Genomic DNA, 27,042 nt, shown 5'->3' on the forward strand with positions numbered 1-27,042 from the left:
AGGAGGTGTGTCCCTGACAGCCGGCTTTGAGATTTCAAAAGCCCACACCATTTCCAGTGCGCTCTCTGCCTTCTGCTCACGGATTAAGATGTAAGTTCTCGGCTGTTCCTGCTGCCCTGCCTTTGCTCCGCCATCATGGACTCGAACCTCTGAAACCATCAGCCAATGAAGTGCTTTCTTTTATAAGTTGCCTTGGTTATGGTGTTTTGTCGCAGCAACAGGGAAGTACCTAAGGCACCCCTGATACCTAGTTCCCCCAGAAACCTCTACAAGAGAAACCTGAGACCTTTAAGCAGGGAGAAAGAACACTGAACATGAAATAGCACCAAAGGCTTTAACAGCTTTTGTTTGTTTGTTTGTTTGGTTGGTTGGTTGGTTTTTCGAGACTGGGTTTCTCTGTGTAGTTTTGCACCTTTCCTGGAACTCACTTTGTAGACCAGGCTGGCCTCGAACTCACAGAGATCCGCCTGCCTCTGCCTCCCAAGTGCTGGGATTAAAGGCGTGCGCCACCACCGCCCGGCATTAACAGCTTTTTTTATCCTAGGAAAATCATTAGATTCCTCTGGACCTTAGATGCCACCAACCTTACAAACAGCACCAGTACTGACATGACCTGTCCCCCAGGGGTGACTGGAGAATCACACACTCCAGGTGTCTTTAGAGTTCTCAAATAAGCACCTTCTACTTAGGGAAACACAGTGGGGTGCTACTGCTAGTCTCAGTAACCAGACAGAGACTGGAAGACTGGTAAAGCTTTATTAAGACTTAAACAGAAATACTACTTCTGCACATGGACCCCACACAGAGTGAGGAGCTATTGAGACACCCCGCACATCCCCCCTGCTGACTGACAGTCGCTGGGTGGGGACAGCCAGGCCTGGCTATATCCACGATGTCTAGGCCTGCAGGTCCCACATTCCAACACTGTCTCTTTCTAGGTAGACAAGCTACACCGTGCTAGACGGAATAAAGGAACCTCCTAGACATATTCAAGGACCTATATCAATAGTTTCCTGTGACCCAAGAAACCTCGGAATCCTGCGGGGCCTGTGGAAGTGACTTCCCATTCTGAAAGCCGTCTGCAGAGTGTCTCCCTCATACACTGGTGTGCGGAGCTACGCTAGTCCAGATTTGGGAGTGGAGCGGTAAGAATCAGCTGGTTGTACACAGCACAGTTCACCCCACAAGAAAACCACAGAGAAACTCCACTTGGCAGCAAAACTAAGTACTGGCCACGGCAAGATAAAACTGGCCAGAAAATAAAAATAAAAAATGACTAAGCACAAGTACTTACAAACAGGACTTTAGGGGAGAGTTGTGCGGACGGAAGGAAACAGATCTTCCTTCCCTCCGCGCACAACAGAGCACAAGCCGCTCACTCCCTAAGCTGTAAGTTAAAAACAACAAACCCCACCACTGATGTAGATATTAAAATGAGCAATGGACACACTGGAACAGATTAAGAAATGCTCTTTAGGAAAGTCATGCTCCTTCAGCTGCCATGGTTTAAACTGGTGGGTCACTCAAGAGAACACAGCCTGCCCTCCTATGGCATTTGATTTTATTCAAAGGTTCAAGATGCCTTTTTTTTTTTTTTTCCTCTTAAAAGTGGCCTGGGAGCTGTTGGCTGTTAACAGGTAGATGACAGTGGGAAGCAGCTTCATGGACTCATGTCCTCAGTATGCCCGTGCCCACTTGGGGCTTCTGATGGGAACCTTCAGACCGGAAAGGGCAAGGCTTAGGGACAATCCAGCCTGACAAACACTAATGGAGTCACTGCATATGGGCAAGGTCCACTCCATGGGACATGAGTTCCCATCTCAATTCCACTACTATAATTCATAAAATCTGGCTGCACCAGACACCGTTATGGGGGAGCTCCCACCGAGGAGTCAGATAACCAGGAAAAGACTGTAAACCGCTCTGGCAGGTCACCTTCCCACCAAGATGATGGGCCAGCACAGATAGCAAGCCCAAGCGAGATTCTAAAGGCCAGGCCATAAGCACTCCAGTCTCCAAGGGAAACTGATTCCACTGTGATTTCACGTCAAGTGTGGACTTGAACTTTGAAAGTCCTGGGCATGCAAATCCTTTCTATACATGAGAAGGGTCAGAAAGAAACCACTCCACCCTGCTCCTCGTAACCCCTGTGGAAACTCTGATCACTTTCCTGGCCCGTCCTTCACTGGGGCATCTCTCATCACACCTCTCTTCATCTCAGCTCCTCTGTCTTGTCCCTCATACAGCAGATCTGTTTTTCACTGCGGGCGGTGTTAGGAATGAACCCGGGTTTGTACACGACCTAGGCCAGCACTCTGCCACTGAGTTACAACCCAGACCCACATATCCAATCCGCAACTGGTCTTTCTTGGACTCACACTCATTTTTCTTGCAATTTTTTTTTTCGGTCTTTCAAATTTTCTATCTTAAAAAAAATTCAATAGAGACATCTTCCACTGGATCTAGAGAGTGAAAACAAACAGCAAATGCTGGTCTTTCTTCCCCATGCTGTGACAACCATGTTAAAAGTAGTGAGATACAATATCACGTATCACTGCTCTCCACCATACACGTCTCTAGAACTCAATCGGTGCCGTGCTGGGTTTGGCCATGTTTTCCCCATGAACCTTTTCTCCCTTGATCAGTTCCATGGCACTGAAGACTGAAGACAAGGGGAGCGGATGGAGCCTGGAGGGAACTGACCGAAGAAACAGGCTGACATTTTACTTTTAGACAAGTAAGAAAGGAAAAAGTGTCCGTGACTGCTCCTCCAGGGACCCATGCCCTTCAGGTTCGCACTTGGAACTTCCCGGCTTTGGTCATGTATTTGATGCCCTTAAAGGGCTTGTACTTCTCCCCATACATGTCCAGACGGTTCACTTTGAGTCCTGGAGGGAGGAAGGAAGAGAGGAGTAGGAGGTGAGCATCTCTCAGAAGCAGCAGCTGACAATTGTCTGGGTTTGTGTCAATACAGAAGCGGGGTGTGTGGAAGAGACTGTTGAAGGGGCCCATTCTTGGAAGCAGAGGTAAACAGCCCTGCTATCTCGGTAGGGACATTTGTGGCAAAGATGACGTCAGCAAACGGCTCTCCTGGGAGAAGCCCTCCTCTCAGTGGAAAGGGCAGAGAGTCAAGCAGATTGCATTGAGGGTGAGGACAAAATAACACTGTTTTGCTCAAATTATTGGACTGAAGAATGATAACAGCATTAACGAATAATGGAAGGAAATGAGCTGATCAATGGAGGCTTCTGAAACAATCCTGCCAAACTGAACAGAAATTATTTTGTCGATCGCTTTATGGCCTATTAAGTGGTTTTGGAGGAAGAACGTATCACTTAACTTTAATCACCTAAGTTAAAGAGTCTTTTAGTAAAGAAAACTAAGAATGTTCTCTAAAGATAAAGCCCATTTCTTCCTAAGGCTTTCCGAAGGCTATTCTAAAAGTTAAACAAGAATAAAAAAATGCTTAGGGATAGATGAAACATAGTAAGTACTCAGAAAATATTATGTCTTCCTACTTTCCTAAGTGTGGTCAAACAAGTCAAGACTGGCAATGTCTAAAGACAGTACTGGTGAGCAGCGAGGTCTGCTGAAGCTGGGAGACCTGTGGGGCTGATTTCTTCCCGTGCCTGGGGAAGAATGGAGAAGTACCCTCAGACTGAAGCCCTTCGGCAGCTCAAATCAACAACTCTAGCACAATTCAACAATGGCCTACGGAGACCTCTGTCAACCCATCTCTCACTGGGTCCCTGCCAGTTTGACTCCGGGTCTTCTGAGTAGCCCGAACTGGGAAAGATCTCACTGATGAGTCCATACAGGGTAATAGAACCAGACCTAGTGGGACCCATCGTCAGAGAGTCCCAGCAGACACTGAGGTCTGCGCCTGGCAATACAGAGCCATCTCCACTTCCAAAACCACCCAAGATGTGTCACTCACCAGAAATGGCCAGCTGCTGGATCTTAAACTGCAGGTTAATTGTGGGGTTCTCATCTGGTTTAGAAGCTCCGACCTGAAGACTCATTGTCCCCTTCAAACTTGGCAGCTTTTGTGGGTTTATTTTTCCTACATCCCAAGACAGCATCTTGGAAGAAAACACATAGAAGTGGGTTTTCCCACATAACCACTGTGTTGTTTTTATCTGAACTCAGAGCTCCTACCTCAAGCCATCGGCCTTCCATATTACCAGCCACCTCTGACGGGGGAGGGTTCCACAGAGAACTCTCTGTCAAAGGTCTTTAGGACTAAGTCCCTTTGATTAATCTTGCCTTCCAACCAGGGATCCAGCCTGTGTTGAGGGTGATTCAAATGCCCAGTCCCTTACCTTTGTCACGGGGTCAAACGTGTGTGTCCCCTGGGATGGAGTGAGGCTCATATTCAGGACGCCTTTGGGCATCTGGCTGGTGACAATCACACCCTCTATTGTCTTTCCCATGGTCTGCTTGGGTCCCACTGTGATTTCAAAGCGTCCAAGTGAACTGCTGTCCCGGAAGCTGATACCATGTTTGACATAGACTGGAATCGCAACCAGGCTGCAAAAGAGACAAAACACCCTCTTCAAAGAGAGAACACCACGGGCTGGAGAGACGGCTCAGCAATTGGGAGCACTGGCTGTTCTTGCAAAGGACCTGGGTTTGGTTCCCAGCACCCTTGTGACAGCTCACAACTGTCCGTAACTCCCGTTCCAGTCTATCAGACACCCTCTTCTGACCTCGGCAGGCACCAGGCACTGGCAGTGCACATATATACATGCAAGCAAACACTTATACACAGAAAACAGGCAGAGAAGTATCTTAAACATCAGAGAAGTATCTTAAAAATAACATACTCCCTTCACTGTTCTCTTTATATCTTTTCTCATTTATTTAAACTTGTTTTAATTGTTTCAATGTATTATTGGTGTGTGTACACGTGTGATGTGTGTTTATGCTCATGTATGTGGAGTTCAGAGGACAAGTCCGTGGAGTGGGGTCTCTCCCTCTTTGAACAGAAGCCGTCAGCCTTCACTGCAAGTGTTTCCCCTAAGACATCTCACTGGCCTCTCTCATTTATTGTATTTTTGCATGTTTAAATTTTCCCACTTCGCTAAGGTACTAAAGAAACCGCCACTGTTTTCCTCTTCCAGTATACTTCCCTTGTCCCTCTGGTACCTTTTCCTCCCTGTCCACGACTTACTCTTTATCTTAAACTCAGAAAACAGGGATACAGCTTTTGTTTTTGAAAAATGAAGGTGGTGTCTAGAAAATGAAGTTCTTCTGATGCCTTTTTGGGCAAGAATGGAGAAAACTAAGCTATGCACCAAGTTGTTTGGAGAAGCAGCAGGGGCAGGAAGGAGCAAGAGGTCACTCCAGACTGTGTTTAGGACACAGGCTACAGCATTTCCAGGCTGTGTTTAGGACATGGGCTGTAGCATTTCCAGGCTGTGTTTAGGACATGGGCTGTAGCATTTCCAGGCTGTGTTTAGGACACAGGACTATAGCATTTCCAGGCTGTGTTTAGGACACGGGCTACAGCATTTCCGGGCTGTGTTTAGGACATGGGCTATAGCATTTTTCTGGGCTATGTTTAGGACACAAGGTCACCATTCCTGGATAAGGGACAACACTATTCACACCTCACAGACCTTTTATGGCTTGTTTGTATAGCAGGACTGTGAACTGGCTCATGGCTGTTAGACAGGAGCTCTACTGCTGGGAACTATCACCCCAGCCTCTTCAAGAGAGTGCATCTGACTTCATCCTGACCCGCACAGGGCCCCAGAGATGGGACAGGTTGTCACAGTGTGGGACATTAAAACGGGCTCAAGAAGCCGTGGCTCCTAACATTTACGTGCTGTGTTCTGGTTAGGTACTGATTTATACGTGAATACCAATGTCTTTCTGCTTCTCTGAGGTTGAATAACTTGCCTGGTCATATCTATGAGGAAAGGAGAGGTGTGAGTCGGGGCAATCGGATTCAGGCACACAGACACCTGAGTCACCACAGAGGTGGCACTGGTCCTGAGTCCTTAGGATCCCAACTCCACATACCTTCTACTGAAAATCAGAGCTCCCAAATAAGGAAGCACGTGAGACCCAAACTCACTGCATGGACACTCTTCCAAAGCATGATTAACCGCCTTTTGGATGTCAAGGGATTTAATACTGATTTTCTGAGGAAGGGAGCAACAATATAAAGCAGCGGCTGTGCTAGTGGCCCACACCTGTCAGCCCAGCAGGAGGACTGTGAGTTCAAAGCCAGCCTAGGCTGGGCTAGACAGCAAGACTGACCCAGCAGATACCACCACCGAAAGTAGTAATGACAGCCTCAGTGTCCCCTTGCCCCGAGCGAAGCACGGTCCACTCAGTCCTCACGGAAAGACACTCGCTATCCCCAGAAGAGAAAGAGACGGAGTGGGAAAGCAGCTCACTGCATTGATGCAGTGAGCAACCCAAGGAGCTGGAACCTGAACCCAGGGAAGTGGGGGGCGGGGCGGGGGCGGGGGCGGGGCTAGCCACTACAGACATAGCTTCCACAGACAGGGAGTCTGCTCCCGGGAGCTGCTTACTTCTGTGCACTGACGTGGTAGGAGAGCAGGCGAAAGTTGCCATCAGGAGGAATGAAGGAGAGGATGCGCTCAGATTCCCAGCGCTTGAAACGGACACAGGGATGGAAGCTAACGTCGTCCAGCAACCTGGGGTTCTGCAGCATCAGGCGGGGAAGAAGAAGAAGAGGTGGGGGTGAGCTTCCGGGTGTCCTCTGAACAGCAATTCAGACGACATTTTCACTAAGCACATACAAGCGTCCTGAGCCCACGGAGGCCTCAGGGCCACCCTGATTGCTGCTTGTGTGAGTTCTCATCACTCCCTTCAGAAACACCCCATCTCCCATGCCAAAATGGTTAACAACAGCTCTGGACAGTACCATGAAGGACAGGGTGAGGTCTGGCATCCCGGTCAGCTTCACACAGGCGTCAATCACCCCCTGGATCTCAGCGGTGACTGTGGAACCTAACAGGAAAAGGACAAGGACAAGGACGCTGGAGACCACAGAAGCCTGTGTTCCTCCTGCCTCTCTCTCCATTCTCCCTCCCTCCTGCCCTCCTCTCTTCCGTCTAGACACCCAGTTCTGTCCAGTCCATCTGTCCATCATCCAAGCTCCAGTCTGAGAACTCTGATGAAAGCGTGGAGACAGAGACCAGTGAGAGATTAGGAGGCCTAGAAGGGTTTCCATCTAACGCCAGAGCCACAGTGCGCCAGCACCTGAACTGGTACTGCAGAAGATTTGTGAGCAGAAGCTGCTCTCCAGGAGCTCAGCTACCAAGGCTGGGTGGCCCGTGGTCCTCACCCTACAGGTCTCTGTCTGAACATTCAGTCTTCTCCCTCTACAAACAACCCCCTCCCTCCCTCCGCCCTCTTCCCCCCCTTCCCTCGCCTTCCCGTCCGTTCCTAGCTGCTCTTCCTCAGCAGGCCCAGGTCTCCGCAGGTTCTAATATGCAGCATGTATACTCAGGCCTTGACTTCCCCTCTTTCATTCTCCCAGAAGTACTTAGCCAACCCCAAGGCTTTAGTCTCTATCATGCCCAATTATGTGCATTGTGTTTCTTTAATTGGAAAAAATTGTTTCCACACGATATATTCTGATCATGTTTTTCCCATCTTCCAACTCCTCCCAGATTCTACCCACCTCCCTACCCACCCAACTTTTTGCCCCCCCCTTTAAAAAACAAATAATCAGGGCTGAGGAGATAGCTCAGTGGTTAAGAGCACTCACTGGCTGCTCTTCCAGAGGTCCTGAGTTCAATTCCCAGCAACCACATGATGGCTCACAGCCTCTCTGGCATAAGGTTGTACATGCATAGACATTAAATAAAATAATAAATCTTAAAAAAAATCAAAACATAAACAAAATCCCCACAAAACCACAAAACAGAAAACCAAAATAGGCAAGCAAAAGTCCAGTAAAACAAAACATGCCCACACGAAACTAAACGAGCCAAAAGGCAACCATTTGACCACTGAGTACATTTTGCGTTGGCCATCTACAGATGACAGAGTCTGCCCTTAGTGTGGTTAATATCCCCAGTGAGACGCCAATGGAGAAGACTCATTTTTCCTTTGCAAGTCACTGTCAATTGCTGATGGCTTCTGGTTAGGGGTGGAAGCTTGTGTCCATTTCCCATCTCAGCACTGGAACCCTGTCTGGCCTGCACCTGTGCAGATAATGTGATGCACTGGAACCCTGTCTGTCTGGCCTGCACCTGTGCAGGTCCTGTGGTGCACTGGGACTCTGTCTGTCTGTCTGTCTGGCACCTGTGCAGGCCCTGTGGTGCACTGGGACTCTGTCTGTCTGTCTGTCTGGTACCTGTGCAGGTCCTGTGATGCACTGGGACTCTGTCTGTCTGGCACCTGTGCAGGCCCTGTGATGCACTGGGACTCTGTCTGTCTGTCTGTCTGTCTGGCACCTGTGCAGGCCCTGTGATGCACTGGGACTCTGTCTGTCTGTCTGTCTGTCTGGCACCTGTGCAGATCCTGTGATGCACTGGGACTCTGTCTGTCTGTCTGTCTGGCACCTGTGCAGGTCCTGTGGTGCACTGGGACTCTGTCTGTCTGTCTGGTACCTGTGCAGGTCCTGTGACGCACTGGGACTCTGTCTGTCTGGCACCTGTGCAGGCCCTATGATGCACTGGGACTCTGTCTGTTTGTCTGTCTGTCTGGCACCTGTGCAGATCCTGTGATGCACTGGACGCTGTCTGTCTGTCTGTCTGGCACCTGTGCAGGCCCTGTGATGCACTGGGACCCTGTCTGGCTGGTACCTGTGTGGGCCTTGTGGCACACTGCATTTTCAAGCTCAGCCTCACTGCTGACTGAAGGATTCCTCTCTAGGTGTCACCAAGGCTGCAAGCTCATTGCAACAGCAAATTCCCTCTGACTCCCTGATGGCTCCCATTCCTGTCACTTGAGGTGACACTATCCACCCAGCTGCCTGAGCCAGGTACACATGGCTACTCCCACCTCTTCTCTTACCATGTCTAGTTAAATACTATTTTTTGTAGTTCAGGCTAGCCTCAAACTTGCTCCTTCTGCCTCACTTCCTAGTGCTGGGATAGCAGGTATGCACCTCTGTCTGGGACCAACTCCTCTCTGTCCAGGAATATTTATTCACCTATACTCTGAGCCAGGACTCCAGGCACAGCCTTCCAATGTTGCCGCTGCCTCCAGTCCACCTCACTGTAGATCAGTCTCCCACGCTGCGACACAACTGGCCACTGCATTTTTCTATTCGTTTGTTTTTAAAGACAGGGTCTCACTATCTAGCCTTGACTGGCCCGGAACTCACAATATAGACCAGGCTGGCCTCGAATTCACAGAGATCCACCTGCCTCTGCCTCCCTAGAGTGCTGGAATAAAGGCGTGTGCCATCAAGCCTGACATAGATTGCTGCTCTAATAAAAAAGTTTAAAAAATACTTTTCCGGTATTTGTATTCTATGTGTATGGGTGTACTGTCTGCTTGTATGGTGTGGACCACGTGTGCATGGTGCCTATGGTGGCCACAAGAGGGCATTGGATCCCCTGGGACTGGAGCTATAGACAGATGGAACCACCATGTCAGGGCTGGGAACTGAGCCCCATCAGAGGGTCAGCCAGGGCTCCCTAACTGCTGAACCATCTCTCTAGGGTCAATTAAAAACATTTTTTTTTGCAGTGATATAAAATATCAAAATGTAAAAACCTTATTGCTCAGGGAATTTCTGAACATATATACATCCACATCAAATGTGGAAATTTTCTAACGTGACAGCGTGTGCCTCCCTGTCCTTCCTAGCTAATGACATCCTCTTCCCCCTAATTCTGACTTCTATTGCCTTAATTGCACCTGCTTTCAAGGGTCACTAAATGCAGTTCACTGTATGGGATAACGTATGTCTGACTTTTTTCTCAACAGTGTAAGATACATGTTGGTGGGTGAATTAGTAACTTATTCTCTTTTTTTCACTAATGTAGAGTACTCTGGGTGACTGTATCAAGGCTTATTAATCATTTTTTTTTTAGTGGATGGTTGGGTAATTTCTCATTTGTGTTAATATAAAGAAATATTGTGATGCCTTAGTTTTTTTCTTTTTTTCTTTAGATTTATTTATTTATTATGTATACAGTGCTCTGTCTGTATGTGTGCTTGCATGCTAGAAGAGGGAGCCAGATCTCATTACAGATGGTTGTGAGCCACCCTGTGGTTGCTGGGAATTGAACTCAGGACCTCTGGGAGAACAGCCAGTGCTCTTAACCGCTGAGCCATCTCTCCAGCCCCTGACGCCCTAGTTTTAAGGTCTCACTATTTACTTTCCTTTCACGCTCCTGAGTCCAGGCTCATTTCTGTGAACCCTGCTGTGGAGGCAGTTCCCAAGCAGTGCAGCGGGGAGGCCATCATCGATGCACTCTGCTGACAGAGCAGCCGCCTCTGCACGACGGCCGAGCCCATCTGCCGGCACTTCTTCCCCTGGACCACCTTTCCACGGCCACAGACTAACAGCTGGGTCCTATTAATGGTTGGATGGTCAGACTCTCCCTGTGCTGTGACCAAGTTCCCAACAGCAGACAGTGGATGGGCAAGTGCAAGAACGTGAAGGACTCCCAAGTCCTCAGCCCCAGGACTCCTACTTCTATTTACTTAACTGAAAAAAAAAAAAAAAAAAAAAAAAAAAGGAAAGAACCTGTCATTAAATGACTAGTTCTGCCTGCAGACCTGGGAAGCCAATACTTTCAAACAGAAAATCTAACCAACAAGACCTCACTTAGGACTTTCCTCCCACCCCCTCCCTCACTGCTTCCATGGTTTCTTGAAACAGGGTCTGGCTGCATAGCCCCAAACGGCCTGGAGATCTTGATCCTCCAGCCTCAATTCAGTGATGGGTAGGTATGCGCTGCCATACTTGGCCTCGTCCCTCCGCGTAACCCTTCCCCACCCTGTGCCTTGCCACAATCCTCAGTCCTGCTACTCCTCTTTCTCGTTCAAGAGAAGTTCCACAAAGGGCGAAGTGTGAGCGTCTCGGCTGCATCGTCCCACACACTCAAGGAAAGCAGTCCCCCACACACACACTCGGAGAGCAACTTCTCGGCACCCACCTGACTTGTCGATGATGGCGTCTATCTCTTCAACCACATCGAAATAGGCCTCGTTGTTGGTATACTTCACCCCAGTCCGTCGCCAAGGCACCACCGACAGCTGCCCGGTTGGAAGCTGGTCCCCCACATTGGTGCTTCCTGAGACAATTAATACTGGTGACTAAAATCAAATTGGTATTTTAATGCCACTTCAAATCTAGCCACCTAAGGACATGCCCCTTGAAGTTCCTACCCCCTTGTTACTCATGCAATACCACTTGGAAGATAAGCCTTTGCTTCTCCTATGTAGGGCAGCCTGGTCTAATTTTAAAGTCCATTGTCGACATGTGGTCTGCTGCCTTGAGGAAAGGTTTAAAGAAAGCCACCTGAGAAGTGGGTATCATATTTGGTTTGGAGAGTAACAGGACCGAAGGATCTCAAATTCCACAGCAGCTTAGATAAGGTACCGTGTTTCTAGAGGGGCGGGCACCCACACACTGACACACCGTCACCATCAGTGAGACAGTATTCTAGTTTAAGGCAGGTTCTCAGGCACAGCAATGGAAGGTGGAAGTGTTTACATCAACAGGATCTGCCTCATGCCAACAGTGAACAGAACAGAACAGAACGCAGCCCGACCCTGCCCGGTCCCTGAGGCTGTACTGTCTCCTCGATGCCCTGCTCCCAGACATCAAAGCTTATTTTAGAGAGAACTGATGACGGTAACCAATTTAAATCCTGTTTCCTTTCCCACCGCCTGTATCTCTTTAAAGAAAGAACTCCGAAACACAGGTATAGTCAGCACATGTATAAAACATGCCAGCTTTTCAAAACGGGGGTCTCAAAGGAATTTTTTCTACAGCTGAGTGAGATCGGGGCTCTAAAAAGTTTCTAACAGAGCACTCACAAAGATTTTAAGGTTTAAACTAAATTCAGACTATTGCAAAAAACAAAACAAAACAAAAACAAAAACAAAACAAAAAACAATAAATTTGTTACTGGGTCAGTACAATGCTTTTCAAATCATCAAAACGGAATTGCATGTATCTGGTACAACATTTTCTCTCACTTTCCTTAAAACAAACTGTAGATCTGTCTTGTCTCTTCCAATGTGGTGACTCTGAGTTTCTGTCTCATGAGCCACATGAACTCAATGCGTCTGGATAGATGACAGGGAAAACAAACCCTCTTGTGATGCCTTCACAGAACTAACTGTCTTGCTACTCTTCAGACTCGTATTTTCAAAAATTAGTTCGTCAAATTCTCTGAAACCCCCATTTACATTATTAAACAAGACTAAACGTGTAAAAACGTAATGAATCACACGGATGAGTCTCAACTAAATCAAACATCTCACATGTGGCTCAGCAAATGCCATGACAAAGCTAAGTGGAAGTCCCAGGCTGTGGGGAACATGGAGAATGCAACTTTCAAAGCAGAGCCTACGAACCAAGGGGCACACCTCCGTAGCAGAGGGCAACCACCCATGAAAGGCCTTCTTCGGTGCTGAAAGATCCAAAACCAGCTCAATAAAAAAAATGAAAAGAGGGTATAAAAGAGTCAGTCACACAGTCACAACAGAGGGAAAAGTCCACACGCAAACAGGTTTGAAACCTTCCCCAGTAACAACAAGTGAGTGTGTATCTAGTGGTTCACAACCTCAACAGTTAGCGGAGTTGGTGACAGTGGATGGATTCTGCAATGGGAAGCAAAGGCAGCCATAACTGTTCTGGCCTGATGTGTGGGGATCTCCGAAACCCCTCTTTTCCAGAACTGAGTAGACAAGACTCAAACATGAGAATCCTTTGTCTTTGAAAGGATAAAAAAAAAAATCAAGAACATCATAAACAGACAAATATGTCAGAGTCCATTGAACATAGAACACTAGTCATTAACAATAATGTCAGTATGTCACAATTGGATGTTCATAAAACATTAATAAGAGGCATGATTTAAAAAATATACACATTATTTAGATGTATTCTATCTGAGTGCTGGAGAGATGGTTCATCAGTTAAGAGCACTGGCTGCTCTTCCAGAGGACAGAGGTTCGATTCCCAGCACCCACATGGCACCTCACAACTGTCTGCAACTCCAGTTCCAGGGGATTAGATGTCCTCTTCTGCCTTCTCAGGGAACCACACATACAAGAGGTGCACAAATATTCATGCAGGCAAAACAAAAATTTAATATACATAAAATTTAAATAAAAATGTATTCTATCTGCTCATCATTCATCTATCTAGAAGAGAGAAATATATACACATGCACATACCATACATGTGTATAAATATTAAAAGAGTAGTTAAATTTGGAAATTTTCATGTTCTTCTTGTGCTTCCCCGTGTTTCTGAGGTTTCCATACTAATCATAATTTCCCCTTTAATTGGAAGGAAATCTGTTAAATAATTTTTTTCCCAGAACTGAGATTGCATGCTAAATGCTCTACCACCAGGAGCTACATAAAAATTGAAGTACTTTCCACATAGGATTATAATTTCTGGTCAGACTCACAGCACATAAAAGGTAAAATGAGATTCCCAAGGACTCAGAGATGCCGGGACTTGGGGGGAGCATCAGCCTCCTGCAGCCCCACCCACACCCACAAACCGCTCACACCTGTGATGGTGTTGACCACTGTCCGGAGAATGGTGGGGGGCTTTATCAGTTCTTTGAGGATGTTTGACTCAGTGGCCAAGGGGAACCCGTTGTCCAGCATCTCTTCCAAGACCTCGTAGACCACAACCACATTATCCTTGATCACTGGCTCTGAGCAGACTCCAAAATAGTCCTAGTGAAGGTAGAACAAATGGATTCATCACTGGGGCTGGAGAAAAAAGTGAAACAATATTTCTGAGAGTAAGGACTTGTCTGTCGACGGGGTTTAACCAGCGTGTCCAGGACATTCTCCCAGGAGAGAACAGGGTAGACCTCAGTCCTCCTGGGCAGCCTGGCTTGGGGGTAACAACACAGGGCAGGTGATGGTACCTGTGCTGTAAGTAGCTCCCTCTACAAACCAGAGGAAGTCAAGCTCTTTGGGTTGATTTCCTCACTTGATAAAATATAAAAAAGAAAAAAAAAAACCCTTAATCTAGACTAGATATGCTCATATACAAAACACATGAGCTATGCAAAGTGGAAATAATTGACATAACGCAGAAATATACACAAAACCTTTTAATCCTTCTGCTGTGTGCTTTCTTGAAATTCATTCAGAAAAGGATGAAAAGGAAGACTGTTAGCTCAGCAGAAGGCCTCTTTAGAGCATCCCTGATGCTGGGATTCTCAACAGTCTATCATTTACTTAAAGGGCTAACCTTACATCTAAATCATCTAGAAAAAGCACAGAAAATTATATTCTTCTCATCTTCTCTTTTCCAGCACTCTGGATCAAATCCAGGGGCTCCTGGGTTATAATCCTGTCACTCGTTAACTAATTTAGGTCTTGATTGAATGGTGTAATGTGGGTAACGCTATGCAGATGCATGAGAAAGTTGTGAACCCCAAACATGGTAAGTATGATGGCAAAAGTGACTAGGAGAGAAAGATGTGTGTTCTGTCAATGTACGTGTCTCAAAGTGTCAGGCCTGGCTCTTACAGGACCCCTAAGACGGTTATACAATTCACCGGATGGGAAGGCGCACAGCTGAGAAACCCTGTTCTACTCAAGGACAGTTTGACTGCTAAGCTCAAGTCTGCCTCCCAGTTCCTCTACACGAAGGCATCTGCAAACACGCACTTATTCTTCCTTCTCCAGATCACACTCCTGAGGGCCCTTCACTGCTCAAGCAATGGGATGAGCCTCGGATAATCTCCCCACCTGGCCACCAAACTGATTCTGTGAGATGTAGCCTAAACTAAACATCAGACACAACGAATATCAGTGAGGGTCCAGGATAAATTCACTCAAGAACAAAGAATATATTCCTAGAACAAAAAAAAATGAGAGCATAATGGAAGGAAAATACCACATTTCTTTCCCAAGAGTGATTGTATTTTAAAAGCAAGCCCTCATTTCAGGGGGTTCTGTCAATCAAACATAACACTCAAGGAGCCCTACAGTGCTAGGCACCACAGCAAAAGCAGTTGCAATTCTGCTGCGGCAACCCCATAACCTTCAAGAACTAGGGGAAAAAAAAATGTTGCAAGAGGACAAACATTAAGCTAGACACTAAGCTCCACACTGCTCCACTCTTACCCGTGGCTTCAAAACCCATCTTTAGTCTACCTTCCAAAATCCCCCTGTGGTTTCAATGTTGTGTGGTTGCTAATTTTTCTTTTCTGTGTACAGGTATTATCTGGCTGTGCATGTTCGTGCAGTGTCCACAGAGGCCAGAATAGGGCACCATATCACCTGGAACTGAAGTTACAGACAGTTGTGAACCAGTATGTGGGTGCTGGCAATTGAACCTGGGTCCTCTGAAGAGCAGCTAGAGTTTCTCTCTTTTTTTTTTTTTTTGTGTGTGTGTGTGTGTGTGTGTGTGTGTGTGTGTGTGTGTGTGTATGTGTGTGTGTGTGTGTGTGTGTGTGTGTGTGTGTGTGTGTTCGTTCCAGACAGGATTTCTCTGTGTAACAGTCCTGGCTGTCCTGGCATCTGCTTTGTGGCCCAGGCTGGCCTCGAACTCACAGAGATCCACCTGCTTCTGCCTTCCGAGTGCTGAGATTAAAGGCATGTGCCACCACTGCCCGGCCAGCTAGTATTTTTAACTGATGAGCCATTTCTCAAGTCTCCACCTCTATGGTTTTAAATAGACAACGTTTCTCACTCCCTGGCTTACAGTTAGTTACGCAGTAATTGGTATAACAATAAGATTGTTAATTTGTGTAAAGTACATAGATCTCACAGCAGGGCCAGGCAGAACAGCTGAGCAACTTAACTACTGGATTCTTCTGTTTCCTCCATAGTCTTTTAATTTTAGTTTTTCACTGTGCAAAGTCACTAGCATGCAGCATGGGGATTAGAATCCAGAACAGTATTTGGAGGTAAAAACGTATTTTAATTCTCTTACCACTGAAAACAGTTCTAGTCATGTGATGTGGGAGTGAGCACTGTGGACAGAAGAGACTTGCTCTGCCGCTGTCAATCATATGCTCCTCCCTTTTCCTAACTCCACAGTTCTTGTACACATGTGGCTAACTCCGGACCTCACATGACAGAGAAGCTAAACCACAGTGCTCTGATCCTAATCTCTCATAAAAGCAATGCGAATGGCCACGCAGTTAAAGCCGAGCGACCATCAGGACAAAGATTCCATTGTGTGGATCCGGAATCTGTGCTTATGCGGTCCTTACATGTTGGTATAACTCACCTCCCTGTATCATGTTCCCTTAGAGCAGTGGTTCTCAACCTTGACCCCTTAATACAGTTCCTCAGGTTGTGTTGACCCCCAACCACAAAATGATTTTTGTTGCTATGTCATAACTGTAATTTTGTTACTGTTATGAGCTGTAATGTAAATATCTGATATGCAGGGTATCTGATAGGCAACAGGTTCAGAACCGCTGCCTTAGCTACATATAAAAATGAAAACCACAGTGTACCTCACATTCTCACAAGCATGGAAAACTGTAACAAGAAGTCATATCAGCACACATGCTACTTGTACTCAGCTGACTCACCAATGACCCCTGCCAGGGGCAGTTAAAATAAACTTAACCTTTTCCTGTTTGTGCTTTTAGAAAACTTCACATGCATTGCTTTTGGATACAACTCAAAGCAATGTAGCTAACAAGGGTTAGCAAAAACTTCACAGTATTAAAAAAAAAATCTGAACTCTAATTTGTGAGCAAAATGTAGGAGCAAACCTAAGAAGACCACACACTCGTGTGGAGCAGGTGGCTCTTTCATGAAGAGGCTTACAAGCATCCAATAGGTCCTTTTGCAGCCAACTAAGAAAACAGAAACAAGAATCTAAGATCAGACAGGAAATGAGCAATGTTTGGTTTTGATTTTCAAAAATGCTCTTAGCCCAAGCTACAAACAATGGAGACAGGACTGTGAAAATACTTTGCAAGATGGTATGGTGGCTTATGCCTATAATCCCAGCACCTAGAAGGCTGAGGCAGGAGGACTGCTGCAAATAGGAGTTTAGCCTGGGCTGCATAATTCAGGCCAGCCTGGGCTACAGAATGAGAGCCTGTCAAAGGGGCTCTGTGTGTGTGTGTGTGTGTGTGTGTGTGTCTTTTAATGGTTTATAGTTTATATATGCAGACCTTCCCACATTTACAAACCTGAAATGTGTCCACTACTCGGTGGAGGAATTCAATGACAAACAGTGGCGGGACCTCTGTCTGAATCACGGCCACGAAAAAGATCTTGTGTCGGTAAACACTCAAGAGGTAGTGGTGTGGGGTGGGGATAACCGGAGGCACATTTTCTGCCTCCGTGGCCCTCTCTTGGGCCTCAAAAAAGTAATCGCACACAGAACGGCTGACCACGCTTTTCCAGTGTTTCTCCAGGAAAATATCTCCAGAGGAGTTGATCAAGAAAAGGCTGTGAATCATGGTGAAGCTTGCCGGTGGGAGAGGAACACCTCTTCAGTCCACAAGCCTCTGGATTTGGCTAATTTTTCAACCCTAAAAAAAAAAAAAAAAAGAGGCTCAATTCAGTTTCAATGAATTAAAAACATTCTTATTTTCCATCTGTCCAAGGCCAGGCTCAAGTCCTCCTTTCACAGCACATCCAACCTTTTGACATTGCGACCCGATATTGTCATCCACAAACCACATTCTCACGAACCATGCAATTGAGTTACAAAACAAAATGGAAAAATAAATCTCCTAACATTTTACTTAAGCTTACACTTTGGTGGTGGAATAGTGTTTACACAACATTCATAGCTGTCCTGGGCCACATGTGGCCTCCAGGCCATGGATTGGACACACCTGCTGCTCCATGAGCCCAAAGGATCCTTCCCTTGAATTCCTAACAATAACTATCAGTCATCTTGTTTTCCAGTTGTATATTTTCACTTATCTTCACCATTGCCTGAATTATATGGTTAAATATAATTTATTTAAACACTAGTTTCAGGCTTGTGAGACGGCTCAGCAGGTAAGGTTTGCCACAGAAACTAACAACACAGACTCAATTCCCTGGGACCTGTAACGTGAACGAAGAGAACTGACTAGATGCTGTCCACATGCATACACACACACACAAATACACTTCATTTCTTTTCAAATACTACTTTGCATAGTACAGTACATGCCTGTAATCTCAGTGCTTGCGGGCTGAGAGAGGACGATCATAAGTTTGAGGCCAGCCTGGGTTACATAGCAAGATCCTGGCTCAAAAGAAACCTAACTAAACAAAGATGGCAGCCATTACCTAAATGGGCACTGAAACTTGAAATGTGGCTGGTAAGATACACAAAGGGATTGGGAGGCTTTGGGTGGAAAAAAAGACACAATTTTAAATATCTTACCATTAATCTAATACTGGTAATATGTTTGAGTCAAGCAAAATATATCAAATTTTAACTTGTTACCCTACCGTGTTTCCTATGCGAAATAACATATATGATGCGCTTTCAATTTCTACTGAGCAGAGTTGGCCCCTGGAATTTTTGCCATCGTGATCCTTACTCATTCACTCAGACCCTATTCTCTGAATTATTTGTGCACAAAGTACTTCGTTGGGTGGCTTTAAAAAAATAAAAATAAAAATCTCTGGAGACACCCTAGTTTGTCTACAGTGACAGTCTCCAGGATGGTGCAGCGCATGCACCCCAGGGGTGGCCTTGAGGCGAACGGACTGAGAGCTAACACAAGTGGTCCCATGGCTAAGCCTTGTTTTCCCAGTGCCCCAGAGGGGAGAGTCCGGATCGCAGGTGTGCAGGCTGAGAAGGCAGGCAGGCAGGCAGCGGAGAGATGGCAGCCCGGCAGCCTGCGAGCCTGGGGTACCGGAGGCCGGCCCTGTGGGCCTAGGAGCTCCAGCCCGAGAACGGTCCAGGAGCAGGGACCCTGGTCCCAGGACTGTGCACCTGTGTTGCCATGGCAACGGCGTCCCTAGCCCGCGACTCCTCCCGTACCTCTCCTAGGCGACGCCCAGCCCGGCCCTTCCCACCCGCGCGCCCGGCCCTACCAGCTTCCACCAGGTCCCAGGCTCCGTTCCGGCTCCTGCAGCGCAGTCGCGCGGCGCACTGCATCTTGCGCGAAGGCTCCTCCCCTCCTTCTTCACCGCTCGCACGCTGATTGGCCAGCCGCTCCCTGGCCTCCGCTCCTGCGCTCTGATTGGTCGCCCGTCCCTCGCTAGGCTCCAGCATCCGATTGGCCTTTGTTGAAGGTCCGGTAACCTTCGATTGGTGTAGCCCTGTGGCTCCCAGCCCTGGTTGGAGGATGGAGACGGTCGGTCATCCAATCACAAAGGGCCTCCAGGAAACTAGGAAGTAGACTGGAAGAGTAGACTGATTTCCCGGGGTACGACTTACTTAATTTACTGCGTCATGGATGGTAATCGATCGTGGCTAGCCTCCATTACACAGGTGCACTTCAAAAGCCACTGCTGCCCGGCGTTGTAGGGCAGATCTTTAATCCCAGCACTCAGGAGACAAGCAATGTTATCTGTGAGTTCGAGGCCAGCCTAGGCTACACAGGGAGTTCCAAGCCAGCCAGAAAAAGGGGGGGGGGGGGGTCCGTAGAGAGAGAGAGAGAAAGGAGAACAGGGGAGGGAGGGGAAGAGGAGAGACAGAGACCAACACTTCTCCTTTCAGAATCCCAGTTCCCCGATCGTAAAATAAAGGTGTTTTAAAGATCTTTGAAAGGACTTTACATTTAAAGCGATCCGGGGTCCCTGTGACTCGGAAAGGTGTGAAGCAGAGGTCAGAGGAAAAATTTACCTTCAATTACACTAAAATAAGGCATTCGGTAAGATGAGGTGTGACAGGGTTTTGCGGCAATGCTGGGCACATTGTAAGATAAAATGGCAAGCTGTGGTGATGATGGCAATGCCAACCTATACTCGTCTCCAGAAGGCCTCCCGGCAGTAACAAAACAAAAACAACAAAAAGCAAAACAACAGAGGCCCCTTCTCAAACAAGGTGAAAGGTGAGGAGTGACCTTCAAAATTGTCTTCCGACTCCTACAAGGGCTTCCATGCACGAATGCAAACACGTATTTCATACATTAAAAAAGATATTTTCCGGGGCTGGAGAGATGGCTCAGTGGTTAAGAGCACTGAGTGCTCTTCCAGAGGACCCAGGTTCAATTCCCAGCACCCACATGGCAGCTCACAACTGTCTATAATTCCAGTTCCAGGTGACCTGACACCCACAGCAAAACACCAATGGACATAAGTAAAAATAAATTTTTTTTAAAAAGGGAGATTTTCCCTTTTATTTTTGTTTTTGTTTTGTTTGTTTGAGACAGAGTTTCTCTGGGCAGCTGGCTAGCCTGAAAGTCACTATGTAGACCAGGCTAACCTTAAACTTGAACTGCTTTTCTCTGCCTCCCGAGTGCTGGGATTAAAGGCTTGAGCTACCCACCCTGCCTCCGAGCAGAGTCGGGGTGCGGAGGGGGATTGTAAAAGAAAATTTAAAAAAATTTCAAAGCAGAATAATAAAAAAGATCAATTTGTGACATTGCCTCATAACTCTCGTTTGAAATTAGAGAAGAAATATTCATCAAATGAAAAGATTTCCTGAGGGAAGGAAAAAGCCTGGACTAAAAACAAAACAAAACAAAACAAAAAAAAAAAAAAAGGTTTTCAAGTAACATACTATTTTCTAAGTAGTTATTTAGATAAAGATTGCTCTCAGAAGGAAAACCCAAACCTCTGCTTTGCAAACACTTGTCTACTGTGTGCCAGACCCGGCTGCTTCCTGTTCATCAAATGTGGTTTTTTGTACTTGCGAACCGAGAGGAGAAAAACTTCCCTCTCTTACCCGCTGGACTTCTCTTCTGTGTGTGGCTCGCTCGGCATTCCCCGAGTGTTTCAGGCAGTCTTTTTATCATTTGGCAATGGCTTTCAAGTTACATTAAAAATTGATTCAATGAAATATGATGCACCTGCCTCAGACTCTTCTTCCAGCATCTACCTTTATGAAATACAACGTTGGGAAAACTGTGACCACTCCCACAGACGCTGAAATGTGACTTCACATAACTCATAGTATGTAGCTCTATATTTCTCTGCACACGGACACTGGTCTATTTTTCTCTGCACACTGTTCTGCCTTCTCTCTCTTGATCTTTTGCTCTCAGGCTGTACTCTTTTTTTTTTTTTTTTTTTTTTTAAATTTCCAGACAGATCTTGTAAGCCCCATCTGTCCCTATTCTACAATTCCTCAGACAGCTTATAGACGCGTCTACCTAGAAGGACCCCCAAACTCCCAAATTCACATGGCAGCCAAAGATTGATTTCTGGCTCCTTTAATTTTTAATGTTTAAAAAAGTTCCTCCATAGAAAAGAGAAAGTAAATATTGAGGACGTCATCAAAGTTAATAAAAAAATTTTGAACGTACATAATCATTTAAAATAAGCATCTGGGAGGGGAGAAAACAAACAGAAAACACGCCCTAATTGTTTACATAACCATTCTGTCTTTTCAGCCAAGAAAGCTCTCGCTGCTCAAATGTTGAGCGCCACTAGAAAAGTGACAATGGCCAGAACGCATATTGCCTATTGCGCAGCGGCGGACCGGGCAGTGCGCTCTTCTCCACGGAAGGTGGCGCTGCTGGGCCTGAGGGGGACGGACTCTCCTGGACCCAACCAGGATGGTTGAAAAGAAACTTGGCATTTCTACAGTGAATTCCCGGGGGTGACTCCTCTCTGGTCCACCACAAAGGCGGGAAATAAAGCCGGCCCCCGGGGACAAAGCGGCGCCTCCACCCACGCAGCTGCGGGGCGCCCGGCGGAGGGGAGGGGAGGGAGGCAGGCGGAGGACGGTTGCCATGGCGACGAGCCAGCATCTGAAGCGGCTGAAAGGACTCTTTGTTTTGAAGCCAGCTGACGGGTGGTGCAGTTTCTAAGGTGCTTCTAAACGCCTTGGTCCAGGGGAGGCGGGTCGGGCCGGAGTCACCTGGGATGCGCGGCGAGGACAGGCGGCTCCCACGCGGGCCTGCCCTCCGATGGCGCCGGACACCTGCTTCCCGTCCGCTCTGCAAGCAGCGACTCCGCAGATCCTTGCTAAGGACTGGGCGAGCGGGCTCGGGAAAGCCACACAGAATCATGTCACTGGAAGAAAAGCAGAAAGGGACCACCGTAGAGAGACTAGAAGTTGCTGAAGCTAGTCTCTCCACCGTGAGAGCCGGTCCCTGGGGGCGAACCGAAGGTGTGGAGCTTTCCCGAGTACTCCATCATCAGTCTGTATGTTATGGGGTCGTGTGTGCACGAGTTTGTGTTTGCATTTCAGGAAGTGGTTGCTGGGGCAGCTGTGAGACCAGGGGTTGGAGTCGGGGAAATGAAAACTCTCCGCACAGCCTGCTGCTTTCGGTTTTGCCGGGTGTCCTAGGCATTATCTGTAGAAGCAAAAGCAAAACTTTAAACAAGGAACTTAAAATAAAACTGCATCTGTTTGAATACTCTCTGTCTAGTGGGATTTGGAACACTTGAGGGCCTCTGAACGTTTATTGAATACTTTAATGTGTTTTTAAATGTGCAGGCATAAATTCATACCATCAGCCCGCAGACAGTAAAGGTAGTCATAAAGGCAAACCAAACAGCAAATCCTGCCTGTCCTCTCAGCTTGTAGGGTGTGGAAGGAGACCTGGATCATTTGAGGAGCACATTGCATAATCCAGCCACAGCAGCGTACTAGAGACAGTTTGTAAGCAGGGAAGGATTGTCTTAAAGGTTTGGGTCCATGGTCTCTTGGTTTGGGGCTTGTGCCCAAACCTATCAGAGTATGGTGGTCGAGCCACTAATTTTGCCATTTTCCTTCCAGTGAGAAGCAAAGACAGAGCCAGGACAGGGTCTACCTTCTAACACCCCTTTCAAATACACACTCCCGATGTTCTGCTTCCTTCCAGTAGGTCCCTCTTCCTAAAGGTTCAGCCACCAACAGCATCGTGAACTGGGGATCAATCTTCAACACGTAGGCTTTTTTTTTGGGGGGGGGAGGGCCTCAGATCTTAACTATAGCACCTCTATCTATTGTAATATCAAAGTAACCACAGATATCCTAAATCAAGCAGATACAGACATTACATTTTTTCACGCAAAATAGTGTATCATCGTTGGAATAATTAACTTTTAAAGAATTCAAGAAAGAGAGAAAGAACATGAGGTTGGGTGGGTACAAGGTGGGGAGGAGCTGGGAGGAGCTGGGGGAGGGGAAGGGATCCAATCGAAATAAAAAGTAATAAAGGTAAAAATGTATTTCACTATCTGTGTGTGCGCGTGTGTGTGCACACACCTCCACAACACATGTGGAGGTTAGAGGACAACTCTCAGGAGTCAGTCACTCCTGCCACCTCCTGGGATCTGGGAGTGAAACTCAGGCCCCGCCCCCCCAGGTCTGCACACAAGCACCTCCAACCACTGAGCCACCTTGCCAGCCCAAATAATGAACGTTTGAATTCCAATGTCACGGATGATCTTTCTACACAGACGAAAGTCATTTCCTTGGGGTGACATAGGTGACTGATAGGAGGACAAAGAGGTAAGCAAGGGGAGGGTGGAAGGAATAGGCTCAACATACAAATATATACATGTACAAGAGCTTGAAAAGAAATCAGAGAATTCAAAAATAATATTATCCTTAGCAATTAATGAACAGTGATTTTGAGTTTCATCGACTGAACACTTGTGTCCCTCATTGAGCACTACATTAAGAATTTGATGGGCATTATTTCATCTATAAAACTTTTCCTATTTTACAAGGGAAGAGACAGTTTCACACAGCTAAGGCAGCTACAGTGTGGGTTTGAACTCATGTCTGGAAACCCAAACTCTGTGCAGTCAGCCCTCAGACATCACATACCACAGCTGGAACTGGCTTACAGAGGTGACTGCCACTGTTGTCCTTATATTTAAAAGAATTAGGGCTGGAGTGATGGCTTAGTAGTTAAGAGCACTTTTCTGTTCTTGCAGAGCGCTCTGGTATGATTCCTAACACCCACCTGGTGGTTCACAACCACCTGTAACTCCAGTTCTAGGGGATCGAATCCCCTCTTCTGACTTCTGTGTGTTCCTGTATACACACAATGCACTCAAGCACACACACACACACACACACACACACACACACACACACAATATTTTAAAGAGAGGAATTGCATTAGCTTTTACAACGTTTTAATGCTCTGGAAAGCAGAGAAGGTTGTGCAAATGTGTAGAGAATGTGCATTATCCAGGCTGACAGTTGCCTGTAAACCTGAAGTAGAAAAATTGATGTTGAGAGGAAGTCCACACCAGTTACCACTTCCTCTCTCACATAGTCTAGGTCCCTTTTCAGGGACAGAATAGTGGCAGTTGCTCCCATGTTGCCCAGACAAGAAGGCTCTAAGTTTATGCTGTGACTATCACCGGCTTCTCAGAGTCAAAAGCTGTAGGTGTGTTTAGGAAGCAAGCCAGATGACTTTGAAACTTTGTTTCTTTAAGCTGGGAAGACATCTCTGGAAGCTCCTCCACCCAGCTAATAGCTGGCTTGTGTTGACTTGTTTGAAAGCAATCAGGGAATTGGCCATAGCACAGAACTCCCATGAAGCACAGAGAATTCTTCTGTGTAATTACAGTGGAACATTAACTCCATTCAATGTCACTCATAAGCTTAGGGAAATGTGGCTTCTAGCTGATAAAGCTGAAATTCTGACTATAGAATTCAGGTGGTTAGTATATGGGTACCTACATTTCTTTCACACATTTGGTATGTTTGAATTTTTTTTCTAATCGTGTTGGGAAAAAATAGGATTCTGATCTGAAGCCCCCATTTTCCCCAGTTTTATGAGGAAAAAAACATATTGAAATTTAGAGAACTATTAGAATTTCTTGTTTAAAAACATATATAATTATCCCCCTCAAAAAAAAACCTCATCAATTAAGATCACAGGACATTATGAAAAATAAAAATACAAGATGGGATTTCAGACACTGTGATAATTTCAGTGGCCTTTTCTTGGAGCTTGGAGACACTCTGAGGAAAGTATTTGGACATATTCTAGTAAAATAATTCCCAGTATTATTGCTGGGTTATCAGTGAATGGCTATAGCACTAATTGCGTGCGAGAGTGGAATGTGGTCCCCTCAGTTTTAAATGTCCACTCCTTAATGGTTCCCGTCTATCAAAGAGCCATCTTTGCATGCTGTCATCTGGCAGAATTTGCTGAGGAGCCTGACCATTTAGACAGATCAATGCCGAAGCTACCTCTTTCGTTCCTTTATCTCTACAAGTATGTTTTCATTTCTACCCATGGCTGCCAACTCCTCACTGATTTCAATTCTGTCCACATATAAATAGATAGAAGAAAGTAGGAAGTGACGAAGGAACATTTTGTACTTAGCTGATTAGCCTTAATGACTATTCTTAGCTTTGTAGTATTTTTCATATTAATATACTGATGTAGCACCACTAACCCCAACTCCATACTTCACTAAAATCTCATGATAAAGGGTACAAGGAGCTAAGTATTTATTCACTAAACTGGAGAAAAAAGAAAAGTAGAAGAGGAGAAAATGAAACGAACAAACATTGAAATTAATGTAGATGAATATGAATCATATAACCCCAGCTATACAAAAGACTTGGAAATAAACATTTTCTTCATAGGGTTCTATGGAAATAAATCTAAAGCTCTTTTCCAAGCAGAACATAAATTAAAAATAGTGACTCAAGAGAAAGAAAATCAGAATGGTCCATTATAACAGAAGAAATGGGAAATAAAGTTAGTTAGATATCATCCTTTAAGATGTGGTGAAATATGGATGAAAACAAGATAATATGAAAAGAGAACAAGGAATAAGAAAATTTTCAGAGGTTAAGCCTAGAAATGGAGTGGGGGTAAAAAATTAAAAACAAACAGCAACAACAATCAAAATCCAGTTAGAACACAGAAGACCAGTGCAGACTCTACTATTTTACTACCAGGAATACCTATTGATAAAAGAGAAAATGCATGAAAGGAAGCTATGTTTTAAAGTCTAGGAGATTTGCTAATGATGAAGAGAAAGTAATCAGCATCTAAACTGGAAGAAATCACTGTGTGTGCAGGTCAACAAATGAAAACAAACCCATAGAAAAGGATGTGTCTAAAACCTATGTGGATTTTTGTTTGTTTGGTTTTTTTTGGGGGGGGGTTGGGTTCTTTTTTTATTGTTAATGTCTTGAGACAGGGTCTCACTGTGTAGCTTTGGATGGTCTGGAACTTACTATGTCAACCAGATTTGGCTTCAAACTCATAGTGACCCAACTGCCTCTCAAGTGCTGGGACTAAAGGTGTGTGTCACCACACCCAGCATCGCTGGCCTACAACTCTCTGTATAGACCAGGCTGGCCTTGAACTGACAGAGATCTGGCTGCCCCTGTGTTCCAGGAGTCCTGATGTCTGGTGATCCACATGAATTTTTAAAAGAGAGAGAAAAAGGAGAAAAGAAGAACTGACTGATATCTTGTGCATTTGACCTAATGTGAAACAGTAAAGAGAAGCCACACAGTCCTGTTGAGAGGGACAAGAAGAATGTGGGCACAATAACAACTGAGCAAACAACAGAACTGATACGAAACAGGAAAACATAATATAGAAATAAATAATATAAACGTAATATAGAAAGAAATGTCACCACCAAGCTACCTGGCTCATTATGAGCATGTGTTAGCTATAATGTTTTAGTTCAACATGGGAGCTTTGCTCAATTACTAGTGAATCTCCAGCACCTGCGATATTGCCTGGGAAAGAGTGTTCTCTACTCAATACTCAGTAAATAGAGGGATGGATACAAAAGAATACTTAGCCTCAGTCCTGATATACAGAGACTTGCCTGTGGGACACAGGGGCTGAGGTAGTGTAGAAAATCAGTCTTTGC

At 46.0% G+C, this 27,042-nt stretch overlaps 1 protein-coding gene and 1 long non-coding RNA gene across 3 annotated transcripts in view; both read right to left on the reverse strand.

The window, feature by feature from the left end:
* Positions 1-737: 737 nt before the first annotated feature.
* Positions 738-19,249, reverse strand: Ap3m2 (adaptor related protein complex 3 subunit mu 2). Its single transcript, XM_059244744.1, has 9 exons — positions 19,168-19,249; positions 17,313-17,657; positions 13,701-13,872; positions 11,103-11,240; positions 6,902-6,987; positions 6,546-6,679; positions 4,323-4,530; positions 3,938-4,082; positions 738-2,888 (listed from the first exon to the last, which is right to left on the reverse strand). Exons 2-9 carry the CDS (start codon positions 17,583-17,585, stop codon positions 2,788-2,790), a joined length of 1,257 nt encoding a protein of 418 aa, XP_059100727.1. The 5' UTR covers positions 17,586-17,657; positions 19,168-19,249; the 3' UTR covers positions 738-2,787.
* A 2,153-nt stretch (positions 19,250-21,402) lies between these two features.
* Positions 21,403-27,042, reverse strand: part of LOC131894584 (uncharacterized) — a 44,205-nt gene continuing 38,565 nt past the window's right edge. For both annotated transcript variants that reach the window (XR_009374955.1, XR_009374956.1), the window contains exon 3: positions 21,403-22,541. This is a non-coding gene — a long non-coding RNA (uncharacterized LOC131894584). The remainder of the gene's footprint in view (positions 22,542-27,042) is intronic.

Source organism: Peromyscus eremicus, chromosome 17 (assembly GCF_949786415.1).
Source record: "Peromyscus eremicus chromosome 17, PerEre_H2_v1, whole genome shotgun sequence".
Lineage (NCBI taxonomy): Eukaryota > Metazoa > Chordata > Mammalia > Rodentia > Cricetidae > Peromyscus > Peromyscus eremicus.